General features: G+C 44.5%; 1 protein-coding gene across 1 annotated transcript; it reads left to right on the top strand.

Moving 5' to 3' along the window:
* The first annotated feature begins 544 nt into the window (after positions 1-544).
* Positions 545-2,690, top strand: LOC123159549 (uncharacterized). The gene is made up of 3 exons (XM_044577382.1): positions 545-1,784; positions 2,084-2,188; positions 2,650-2,690. Exons 1-3 carry the CDS (start codon positions 545-547, stop codon positions 2,688-2,690), a joined length of 1,386 nt encoding a protein of 461 aa, XP_044433317.1.
* Positions 2,691-12,042: the final 9,352 nt, after the last annotated feature.

Below are 12,042 nucleotides of genomic sequence, written 5' to 3'. Positions count from 1 at the left end.
GTGGAGTGAGCACAAAACGGAGCGGACAAGAGTGAGCTAACATTTAGGTCCAAATAGGGGTTTATATGGGGATGGATGAACCAGCGTGAGCCAATCCAACATAACACGCGCACCCAGACGTATCCGATCCATCTCATATCAGTCTCACCTATGGACTGAGCTTGAAGGATGCCATACGCACCCAGATGTTTGAGCTGTATACGAGTGGTTGTTGAATGTCAACTTCTTTACCTGCTGTGATGGAGCTGTCCCGACAAACATTTCATAGCGGGTTGGAGGAGCCCACTTGGTTGTACATGCTCTCTTTTGAAAATTTGAAATTTTGGAGTTCGAACTCATCTTCTCTTGTCGTCTTCTCTGCGAGACGATTGGAACTATTCTGCCTTTTGCCTAAAGCTGCCAGAGCCGCCTGGACCGAGTCCATGTGCACCAACCAAACCCCCCTTCCTCCTTTCCTCACCACGCCACCGCAGGCCGCTCGCTCGGGCAAAGCAGAATCCCAAAACCCTCTCTCCCCTTTCCTCCTCCACCCACCACAAGCGAAATGCTCCGACGCCTCGCCGGCGCCGCCGCGGCGCCTCTCCGCCGCTCCCTCTGCACGGCCGCGACGGCCTCCTCGCCCCCTCCGTGGGCCATGCTCTACACCAAGCCGGCGCTGGACGCGTCGGGGGCGCCGTCGCGCGCGTCGCTCGACCTCCACGAGGACCTGTGGGCCCAGCTCTCCGTCCCCGCCCACCTCGTCGTCCCCTACGCCGGCGACGCCACGGGCTTCTTCGCCGGCGCCGTCCGCGCCGCGACCCTCGACGGCCTCCTCCTCGTCGACTTCTCTGATACCCGCTGCCGCGCCCCGGTCGACGGCACCTTCCGCCCCAGCTGGCTGGCCGAGTTCGACGCCGCCGCCGCGTACGCCGGCGAGCCGGACGTCGTGCGCTTCGTCTGCAACCCTCTCAGCGGCCAGCTGGCCCGCCTCCCTGTCCCAGGCACCGAGTTCGCGAGGTCGTCCACCGCAGGCTGCTCCACGGGTTTCGGCCTGCTCACCAAGTCCGAGGGCTCCCGCGGCCCGCCGGACAGGTACGTGGTCGCTCAGCTCAGCCGCAGCCGCCGCGGGGGAGCGGACCACCCCGTCGTGCGCCGTTTCCTGTCGGAAACAGGGGAGTGGGACGAGCGGCGGCTGGCCGGCCCGTCCACGGTGCCGGCTAGCCGGGACATGCGCATAGACCCGAACCTCGAGGTGGTGGCATTCGGCGACCGGCTGTGGTGGCTCGACCCGACCTGGGGCATCTGCTCCGTCGACCCTTTCAGCGACCAGCCGGAGCATCGCTTCGTGGAGCTGCCCCCGGCCAGCGTGCTGCCTGACCTGATTGACCTGGCGGGGACTCCAGTGCTGGGCAGGTACCGTCGTCTGGGGGTGAGCGAGGGGAAGCTGCGCTATGTGGAGGTGTCTAACAGCAGGAAGCCATTCGTGTGCAGCTCCTTCTCGCTCGACGAGAAGGGCTGCTGCTGGACGGTCGAGCACAAGGTTGCATTCAATCCTGTTCTCCCTGAAAGGTGCAAAGTTCTGGAAGACCACATACCGTGCATTGCCGCCATCGATCCATTCCGGGCGAACTTTCTGTACCTCGTCTATGGTCGCTTTCTTATTGTTGTGGACATGGCTAAGGGGAAAAGCTTAAGGGGCCGGTATCTTCCAGAAAGAGCCGGCGATCAAACCCTGTGCCCCTCTGGTTTCCTTGTGCCCTGCACGCTCCCAACATGGCTAGAGTCGAGCTACATCCCCTGTGCAGGTACATTTATGCTCCATTAACATGCTTGTTTGATCGTTGAATATCAAAGTGCTGATCTATAATTGTCAGATTGTATAGATCTTTGTTTAACATTGCTTTGAAATCTCTTGTGCATCTGCATAGCATCATGTTTTGTCGATACAAACCGACTGCATTTGTGTTTGAAAGTTCTGAAACTAGTGTTTCATTTATCATCAGTGGCAATCTAAATGTGGTGGAGAGTTTCATTGCCCATAGGCTCATAGATTCCTCAATTAAATTAACCGTTATTATCAGTAAGCCTTTCTATGGTATTGCAGCATTGAAGGTGGAATTTGGAATTGCTAGAAAATCTGATTTTCTTTACTGCATTCGTATGAGATCTTTGTATGATGTAAAAAGTGTTTTGCTCCTCTATTGTCAAGGTATACATGTGCAGTTGTCCTGTTAAATCTAAAATGTGTTTTCCAATTCAACTCTTTCTCTAATTAAGGATCATATATCACTCTCTGTTGTTTTCTGTCATTATTTTGAAAGTTCAAACATAACTGAAGGAACCCTTTCGAGCAAGAAGACCAATTCTAAAAGGAACAGTTTGGCAGAGACGCTGGTTCGTGTGGACAGGGGGCAGAAAAATTAAAGTGCGCCAGCTTATCTGCGGTACTTTCTCTTAATTCTTCCTTGTTTGGGTACTTTCCTGAAATGTTATCACCTAATGAGGACTAAACTGAAGTATGTTGCTAACTCTTACCAAGTGAGCATGTTGTAAATTGATTGTCATCGCGAAATTTGAAACGTTAACAAGTACGTACTTCATAACCTAAAGTATCCGTGAGGAGACGTTAGAGTGTTTCTCTTTACTTAAGATTACTCTTTGGCCTTGCAGGTTCCTTGAAATTGGCTGCCGCCAAAGTTGATGCTACCTGAAGTACAAGGACTCTCTTGGGAAAATTCTGGGGTAATTTTTGGGCTTGTTCTGTTGGCCGGTGCTCTGTTTGAGACGGGTGAATGTTCTCCTATATATTTGGGTCTTTCTAAAGCGCAAACTTGTTGGAGGTGCATTCCATCGGCAAGTTAGATGGAACCATCTCCGATATGCCGCATTTTTATTTTAGCAAACCTCGGAAATGCAATGTTACTTGCACTACGTCGTGCTTATCTTTGTAAAATGATGCGCCTAAAGTCTAGTTATTTTCCTTAAATTAAGTGCTTAGCTGTTATCTGATTTCTTTGCTTGTCACAAAAGTAGGACGTGTTTGAACAAACTGTTTTGGCTCATATTACATCCTTATCTAGACAAATCTAATACAAGTTTTTTGGACGAAGAGACACTAGTAGAAAACAGGGCTTTAGTTACAGGGCAATATTCACATTAGTCCCGGTTCAGTCACGAACCGGAACTAATGTGAGCATTGGTCCCGGTTCGTGCGGCTAAGGCATTAGTCTCGGTTCACCTAAGCCCTTTAGTCCCGGTTGGTGCCACGAACCGGGACTAAAGGGTGCGATGCCCATTAGTACCGGTTCGTGGCACCAACCGGTACTAAAGGTTAGACCTTTAGTCCCGGTTCGACCACCAACCGGTATTAATGGGGTTTGAGGCATTAGTACCGGTTCATGGCACGAACCGGTACTAAAGGTCCCATTTTCAAACTCTACCCCCTGTCGCCTTTTCAGTTTTGTAAAAAACAAAAGAAAATGATAAAAACTTCGAAAATTAAAATCCTTCCAGATGTAGTTATGTTACTACATGTACTAGTTAGGAAAATTTAAAAACTTAAATTTGGACATGTTTTGTAAAAAGTGTAGGGAAAATGTAAAACTGCTATAACTTTTGCATACGATGTCAGAAAAAAACGTATAATATATCAAAATGTTCAGCACGAAAATCCGCATCCGATTTTGACGGCCTACAGCCTGTTTGCAAATTTTAGAATACTCAAATTCTAAAAGGAAAAAAAGTTATGCTCAAATTTCAATTTTTTTTTTGAATTTTTATTAAATCTGGTCAAACTACTTATTCAAAAAGTATTAGTGTTGCTAAATAATTATTCAAGAATATTAGTGTTACTAAATAATTATTTCAGTTTTTTTGAATTTTGGTCAAATCTGGTCAAACTGTGGTCAAACAATGGTCAAACTAATTATTCAAGAATATTAGTGTTACTAAATAATTATTTCAGTTTTTTTGAATTTTGGTCAAATCTGGTCAAACTGTGGTCAAACAATGGTCAAACTAATTATTCAAGAAATATTAGTGTTACTAAATAATTATTTCAGTTTTTTTGAATTTTGGTCAAATCTGGTCAAACTACTTATTCAACAAATATTAGTGTTAGTAAATAATTATTTCAGTTTTTTGAATTTTGGTCAAATCTGGTCAAACTATGGTCAAACTGTGGTCAAACTATGGTCAAACTACTTATTCAAGAAATATTAGTGTTAGTAAATAATTATTGTTTTTTAAAAGAATAGTTTCAAACTCAAACAGTGAAATGTGTGACTTCATGCTCAAGCTAAATTCCTGAGGGTTAATAGGATTGACATCTTACTATTGTCAGGAAAACAACAAGTGCAGACTTGGAAACGTGGGAGAATAGAACCCGGAAGTTAAGCGTGCTCAGGCTGGAGTAGTGAGAGGATGGGTGACCGTCCGGGAAGTTAGATGATTTGGAATGATGAGGGGTGATTAGAGATTAGAGGTTAAAATAATTCAGAAATTTGAAAATAAAAAAAATTTCAAAAAGAAAATTGAAAAAAAAAATCATAAAATTTCCTTTAGTCCTGGTTGGTGTTACCAACCGGGACTAAAGGTGGAGCTCCAGGCAGCGGCCACGTGGACGGCCTTTAGTCCCGGTTCTGGAACCGGGACTAAAGGGTCGTTACTAAAGCCTCCCCCTTTAGTCTGGTTATTTGCATGCTGATGATATGATATAGTACGTACTTTTTTTCTAACACAAGGTATAGTACGTACTCTAAATCTTGTTAGAGCACTGTGCATAGCTAGATTGTAAAAGGCTGGAAAAATAAAATACTCTGCGTCTGATAATTTACTGATTCCTATGGAAGATTAATTATTCCATGGGTGTAGATCAGAGCAGTCTACTTTCGACCGCCACTTCTATCATAATTATCTCTCGGTTCTGATAAACCATAATTCATGGAAGAGACGTTTCGTAGGCAAAAGCTACGAATGCTATTTGAATAGGAATATTCGTCATAAATCATCATTCTGAAGGACCGACCATAGCTCCCATGCAGGGGATTGAAAGCACAAGTGCTCCCTGGGTGATTTTGGTAATTAATGTCAACATATCTCTTGTTGGACAAATGCTTCTACCTAGTATGTTTCAGATAAATTCAACAATGGAGTGGCATGGACAAGAGGATGTAGAACCCCTTCAAGATGCTAAGGACAAAGAATTGGCTCAAGCTCAAAGCTCAGGACTCTACATTTTCTATTTTAAGTGATCCAAGATCACATTGAGTCCATAGGAAAGCCAATACTATTAAGAAGGGATGAGGTATTGCTTAATGGCTTGCTTGCTCAAAGTGCTTAGTGATATGCTCCAAAGCCCTCAACCACTTTCTCACTTCCATATATGTCCTAATCCAAACAGTCCAACTCGGCCCCACCGATTCTTTCTATCCGGAGCCACCGAGTTCAGTTGACATAGCCACTGCCAGAAACCCTAATCAGTTCGATCTCACCGATGGGATCTCGGACTCACCGAGATGGGCTTGCAAACTCTTTGTTGTTTGTTGCAATAGTTTCGGTCCCACCGAGATTTGCAACCGGCCCCACCGAGTTTGCTTGGCCAACATTCTGTTTCACTTATTACCCAAAACGGTACCACTGAGTTTGAGTAATCGGTCAAACCGAGTTTTGGATTTACCCTAACCCTAGCACATCGGTCCCACCGAGTTGATCAAGTCGGTCCCACCGAAATGCCTAAGGGTCACATTATGAACCAAATCGGTCCGACCGAGTTCTCTGAATCGGTCCCACCGAGTTTGGCGATTTGTGTGTAACGGTTAGATTTTGTGTGGAGGCTATATATACCCCTCCACCCACTCTTCATTCGTGGAGAGAGCCATCAGAACATGCCTACACTTCCAATACATATTTTCTGAGAGAGAACCACCTACACTTGTGTTGAGGTCATGATATTCCATTCCAACCACATAAGTCTATTGCCTTGAGTAGAATGAATTCAGGTGATCCTAGCTTTGGTGATTGTTTATTTGAGCTTACCAATCTCATGCGTGCCATAGGAGATGTTGGGATCATTAGCAATATTATTTCCGAAGCTATTAGAATTCATAAAGTAATCATAGAAATGATCATTTGTCTAATGAATTACCCTCTCTAGGAATTGATCAATCACAAGATGATGTTGAACATGGATACTATGATGAGGATGATGATAGTGACTATGATCTTGATGATGCGATGAGACACTTTGGTCTTATGGAAAATCTTCGCGGCTACATGGCCGGAGGAAAGGAATGGGTCCTTGATAGTGGATGTACTGATCATATGACCGGAGATAAAGATATGTTCCGTGAGCTTGCTGAAAACGACGGCCCTCGAAAATATGTCACTTTTGGTGATAACTCAAAGGGTAAGGTGGTTGGCCTCGGTAAGGTGGCCATCTCACATGATAGCTCCATACAAAATGTCATGCTCGTTGAATCTCTTGGGTACAATTTACTTTCAGTTTCTAGACTTGTTGATTTCGGTTTCAGTGTCCTATTCACTGAAGTAGATTGCCAAGTGTTTCGTAGAGACAATCGTAAAATGGTCTTTACCGGTATACGTAGAGGTGAGCTTTACATTGTTGATTTCACTAAAAAGGCTCAACCTAGAACTTGCTTAATTGCTAAATCTTCTAAGGGTTGGTTGTGGCATAGAAGGCTAGGTCATGTGGGTATGTGAAATCTTGATAAGCTTATTAAAGGTGATCATATCCTTGGAGTAAAAGATGTCATATTTGACAAGGATAGACTTTGTAGTGCTTGTCAGGCAGGGAAACAAGTTGGAGGAAGTCATCACGCGAAGAACATCATGACCACGAGAAGACCACTCGAGCTACTTTACATGGATCTCTTTGGTCCAAATGCCTACAAGAGTCTTGGTGGTAACTCGTTTGGACTAGTCATAGTTGATGATTTTTCAAGATTTATGTGGGTGTTCTTTCTTGATGACAAATCACAGGTCCAAAAGATCTTCAAAAACTTCGCTAGGAAGGCCCAAAATCATTTTGATGTGAAGATCAAGAAGGTTCGGAGTGACAACGAAACGGAGTTCAAGAACGCAAATGTGGATACCTTTCTTGACGAAGAGGGGATTTCACATGAGTCCTCGGCTATGTACACACCTCAACAAAATGGAGTCGTTGAGAGGAAGAACCCGACTCTTATTGAGATGGCAAGAACGATGCTTGATGAGTACAAGACTCCAAAACACTTTTGGGCGGAAGCGGTTGAGACAGCTTGTCATGCAACAAATCGCCTGTATCTTCACAAGCTACTCGGCAAGATGGCATACGAGCTTCTCACCGGTAACAAACCCCAAGTTGGATACTTTCGAGTATTTGGCTCAAAATGCTACATTCTTGATAAGCATCGTCGTTCTAAATTTGCTCCTAAATCTCATGAAGGTTTCCTACTTGGTTATGGCTCAAACTCTCACACTTACCGTGTCTACAACAATTTCACCCGAAAGGTTGAAGAGACGGTAGATGTGAAGTTTGATGAATCTAACGGCTCGCAGGTAGAGCAATTGCCAATTGATGTAGGAGAAAAAGACCCTTAGGAATCAATCCAAGACTTGTCTATTGGCAAGATTCGTCCAACGGAGGTGAAGGAGAGTACCTCGTCCGTCCAAGTGGAAGCTTCTACCTCACGACAAGGTGAACCAAGAATTGATATCGAAGCATGCACAAGTGGGACACACCAAGACAAAGAAAACGAGGAAGCACACCAAGATGAACATCAACAACCTCCTTCTCCACCACGACAAGAGAATGACAACGTCAACAATGAAGAAGGCCAAGAAGAAGAAAAAGATGTTCCACCCCGAGCCAAGCCAAAGCTCCCACGAGTTCGAGCAAGAATCGCCAAAGATCATCTCGTTGAGCAAATCTACAATGATATCCAAACTGGGAGAATCACTCGCTCTAAAACTCGTTTAGCTAATTTTTGTGAACATTACTCATTCATCTCTAGCATTGAACCTATGAAGGTTGAAGAAGCATTGGAAGATCCGGACTGGATATACGCTATGCATGAAGAGCTACACAACTTTGAGAGAAATCAAGTATGGACATTGGTCGAGAAGCCCGACAACAACCACAACATCATTGGAACCAAATGGGTGTTTCGCAACAAGCAAGATGAAGATGCTCAAGTCGTCCGCAACAAAGCACGCCTAGTCGCCCAAGGCTACACTCAAGTCGAAGGTATGGAGTATGGTGAGACATATGCTCCCGTTGCTAGACTTGTGTCCATTCGCATCTTACTTACTTATGCTAATCACCATGATATCACCTTGTACCAAATGGACATTAAAAGTGCTTTTCTAAATGGTGAAATTGAGGAGGAAGTTTATGTTAAGCAACCTCCCGGCTTTGTCAATCCTAAGAAACCTAATCATGTCTACAAACTTCACAAAGCCCTTTATGGTCTTAAACAAGCTCCTAGAGCGTGGTATAAATGCTTGACCAAGTTCCTTATTGAAAAAGGCTTTGAAATTGGTAAAATTGATTCTACTCTTTTTACTAAAAGGGTCAATGGAGAGCTATTTGTGTGCCAAATTTATGTTGATGATATTATATTTGGTTCGACTAACCCTCATTTTAGTGAGAAGTTTGGAAAGCTAATGTCGGAGAAGTTTGAGATGTCTATGATGAGTGAACTCAAATTCTTTCTCGGTTTGAAAATCAAGCAAACTAAGGAAGGTACCTTTGTCTCTCAAACAAAGTACACAAAGGACTTATTCAAGAAGTTCAATATGCAAGAATGCAAAGGTATGACTACACCCATGCCTACTAGTGACATCTTGATTTGACCAAAGATGGTGAACCGGTTGATCAAAATTTTTACCGCTCTATGATGGGTTCATTGTTGTATCTATGTGCCTCTCGTCCCGATATTATGCTAAGTGTGTGCATGTGTGCACGATATCAAGCGGCACCTAAAGAATGTCATCTTAAGGCTGTGAAAAGGATAGTGAGATACTTAATACATACACCAAATTTTGGCATTTGGTATCCTAAGAGGTCATCCTTTGATCTTGTTGGCTACTCCGATTTGGACTATGCTAGAGACAAGGTTGATAGAAAGTCCACTTCGGGTACTTGTCAATTTCTTGGTAGATCTCTTGTGTCTTGGTCCTCCAAGAAACAAAACTCGGTATCCTTATCCACCGCCGAAGCGGAATACATTGCCGCTGGTTCATGTTGTGCTCAATTACTTTGGATGACCCAAACTCTTAAAGATTATGGGATATATGTGAAACATGTTCCATTGCTGTGTGACAATGAAAGTGCTATTAAGATTGCTCACAATCCCGTGCAACATTCTCGAACTAAACATATTGAAGTTCGTCATCATTTCATTCGAGACCATGTTGCCAAAGGGGACATTAATCTTAAGCATGTTCGCATCGATAAGCAATTAGCGGATATATTTACCAAACCGCTTGATGAGAAAGTCTTTTGCCGTTTGAGAGGTGAATTGAACATCATTGATGCTTCAAACTTGGAGTAGGAACTCCATTTGGATACATGCAAGGCATGAGTCTTTGATTAATCCTTGATATTTCTTTCATGATGCTATCTATATGTCTTGGATACTTTTGCACCCTTGCATGCTATCTAACCCCTGTAGGTACTTGGATGAAACTAAATCCATGAGATTGCAACTCACTCACATATTGAGCAATCTCTACATCATCAAGTCTCTATACAATGGTGGTTGAAGTCAAGGAAGCACAAAACCCCTCAAATATATCCTTGGACTCATTCTATGTTAAATTGTATGATTGTCATTTTGGATACACAAGTGCTCTTCCTTGCAAAGCTAACCCATGTAGGAAGATGAACTCAAACTCCAAGTGATGCTCCCAACTCTTGATGAGCTACATCAACCTTGAGCAACCCACACAAGTTCGACTACATGATCAAGATCGACACCACCACCACCCAAGGTATGCTATTCCATCTTAGAGAAGCTTTACTCCAAGTCATGGGATAAAGCAACTCAACAAGATGTGAATACATCAAGAAGCTTAAACGAAAAATGGTGAACCCATTTTGAGTTTAAACGATGAGTATGACCAAAGATCAAGTGATCTCACTTGACTCCTAAGTCAATATACTCTAACATAGGTGACTTTGTCACCGCCCACTTCTAGATGAAGTTCTCTTGTGTTTTCTTTTGCATTTGTCTCTTGCATATTTGTTCTTCATCTAGATCTTTTCATTTCTTCTTGTTCTGCATTTTGTGCATCCAATTCATTGCAAATCTTTTAGCTAATTCCTTGCAAATCCTTGTGAGATCTTAAAGTGCCTAGTGAGCTGAGGTGACAAGTGTTTTACTGTGATGAACTCGGTCACACCGGTCTGTTTTCTTCGGCCCAACCGAATTCTCTCGGTGCCACCGACGCACACAACTCGGTGCTACCGATTTCACTACAGGAAAGACAACTTGCCACTTATTCCTGCAGTCCTTTTGCTCTAGCTCCACTCAATGATTCTTGTCCTCTACCAGCATCACATTCAACTTGCTTTGTGACTCAAGGACCAAACCCTTCTGCAATAACACAAAAATCCAGAAGAGCCCTTCTTGGAAATTGATGTCAAAGGGGGAGAGAGAGATCACATCAAAGCTCTATGCTTAATCATTTCTATAGGGGGAGAGGATACTCAGGGGGAGTGTGTGTAACAAACCTCAGACCTCAGATGCTTGGTGTTCAAGAGGAGAGAAATTAGATGTCTTTAAGAGGGGAAAGACATGTTCATAATTGATCATATTTGATTGCTTGCATTAAGCTCAAGCTCTGTTTTTTTTCTTTTGCTCTGATTTTCTGTTCCCTATCTTCTCCCAATATCCCAATGCAAGATTCAGGGAAGGAAATCTCTGATTTTATTGCATATCTTTACCTTTGGGGACATGTCTATACCCAATGGGGTACTCAGTACTCACTCTCTACATGTCATCCCAGTCTTGGTTCTCTTGTGGTTTCTTTTGTTTGCTCTGGCTAGTAGGTGTATCTGTGTTGTCTAACCTTGTTTACTCAGGTTCATTCTTTTCTAAGCCAACTCAAGACCACAAGATAAGTATATGCATCACAGTCATGTGTATGAGGATTTCTTGCTGATGTACATACTATTTGCAAGAAGAACTCATGGGCATGAAGGTACATTTCCTATATTCACATCATTTGTGTAACACCCCGGATGTAACTTGCCATATTTGTAACTCCGACTCTTGCCATTTTCGGCTATGTGCTATGTTATTCCCTCCGTTGTCGGGTTTTGTCTTTCGTTTTGTATTTTGTCATGTCATGCATTTCATATCATGTCATCATGTGCATTGCATTTGCATACGTGTTCGTCTCATGCATCCGAGCATTTTCCCCGTTGTCCGTTTTGCAATCCGGCGCTCCTATCTCCTCCAGTGCACCCCTCTTGTTTTCTTTCGTGTGCGGGTGTCAAACTTTCTCGGAATGGACCGAGGCTTGTCAAGTGGCCTTAATATACCACCCGGAGACTACCGGTCAAGTTTCGTTCCATTTGAAGGTCGTTTGGTACTCCAACGGTTAACCGGGCATCCGCAATGTCCATTTGAGTGTCCAGCAAAAAACCCCTAAAAACCAGCCCAAAACCCACCAAACTCTTTTCCATGCTCTAGGTCATTCGATCACGATCGTGCGGGCGAAAACCGCACCTCATTTGGAGCCTCCTAGCTCCCTCTACCTATAAATATGTGGGCATCCCGAAATTACAATCGCAGTCAAACCCTAGCGTCTTCCACCTCGCGCCGCCGGACAAAGCCCGCCCGCGCCGGACACGTCCGCCTGCGCCGCCCGGCGAATCAGCACGCGCCACGTCATCAGCCCGTCGCAGCCGCCGCGCCGGCCCGCGAGGCCCGGGCGAGGCCCCCGCGGCCCGCCGCCGTCGCCTCCCGGCCCGGCCATCGCCTCCGCGCCGCCCGCCGGCTCCCTCCGCCCCGCCGCCGGCCGGCCCCGCCGCGGCTCGCCGCCGCCAACCACCGC

The sequence above is a fragment of the Triticum aestivum genome, chromosome 1D, assembly GCF_018294505.1.
Source record: "Triticum aestivum cultivar Chinese Spring chromosome 1D, IWGSC CS RefSeq v2.1, whole genome shotgun sequence".
In the NCBI taxonomy this organism is placed as follows: domain Eukaryota; kingdom Viridiplantae; phylum Streptophyta; class Magnoliopsida; order Poales; family Poaceae; genus Triticum; species Triticum aestivum.
This window is presented reverse-complemented; position numbering and strand designations above follow the sequence as displayed.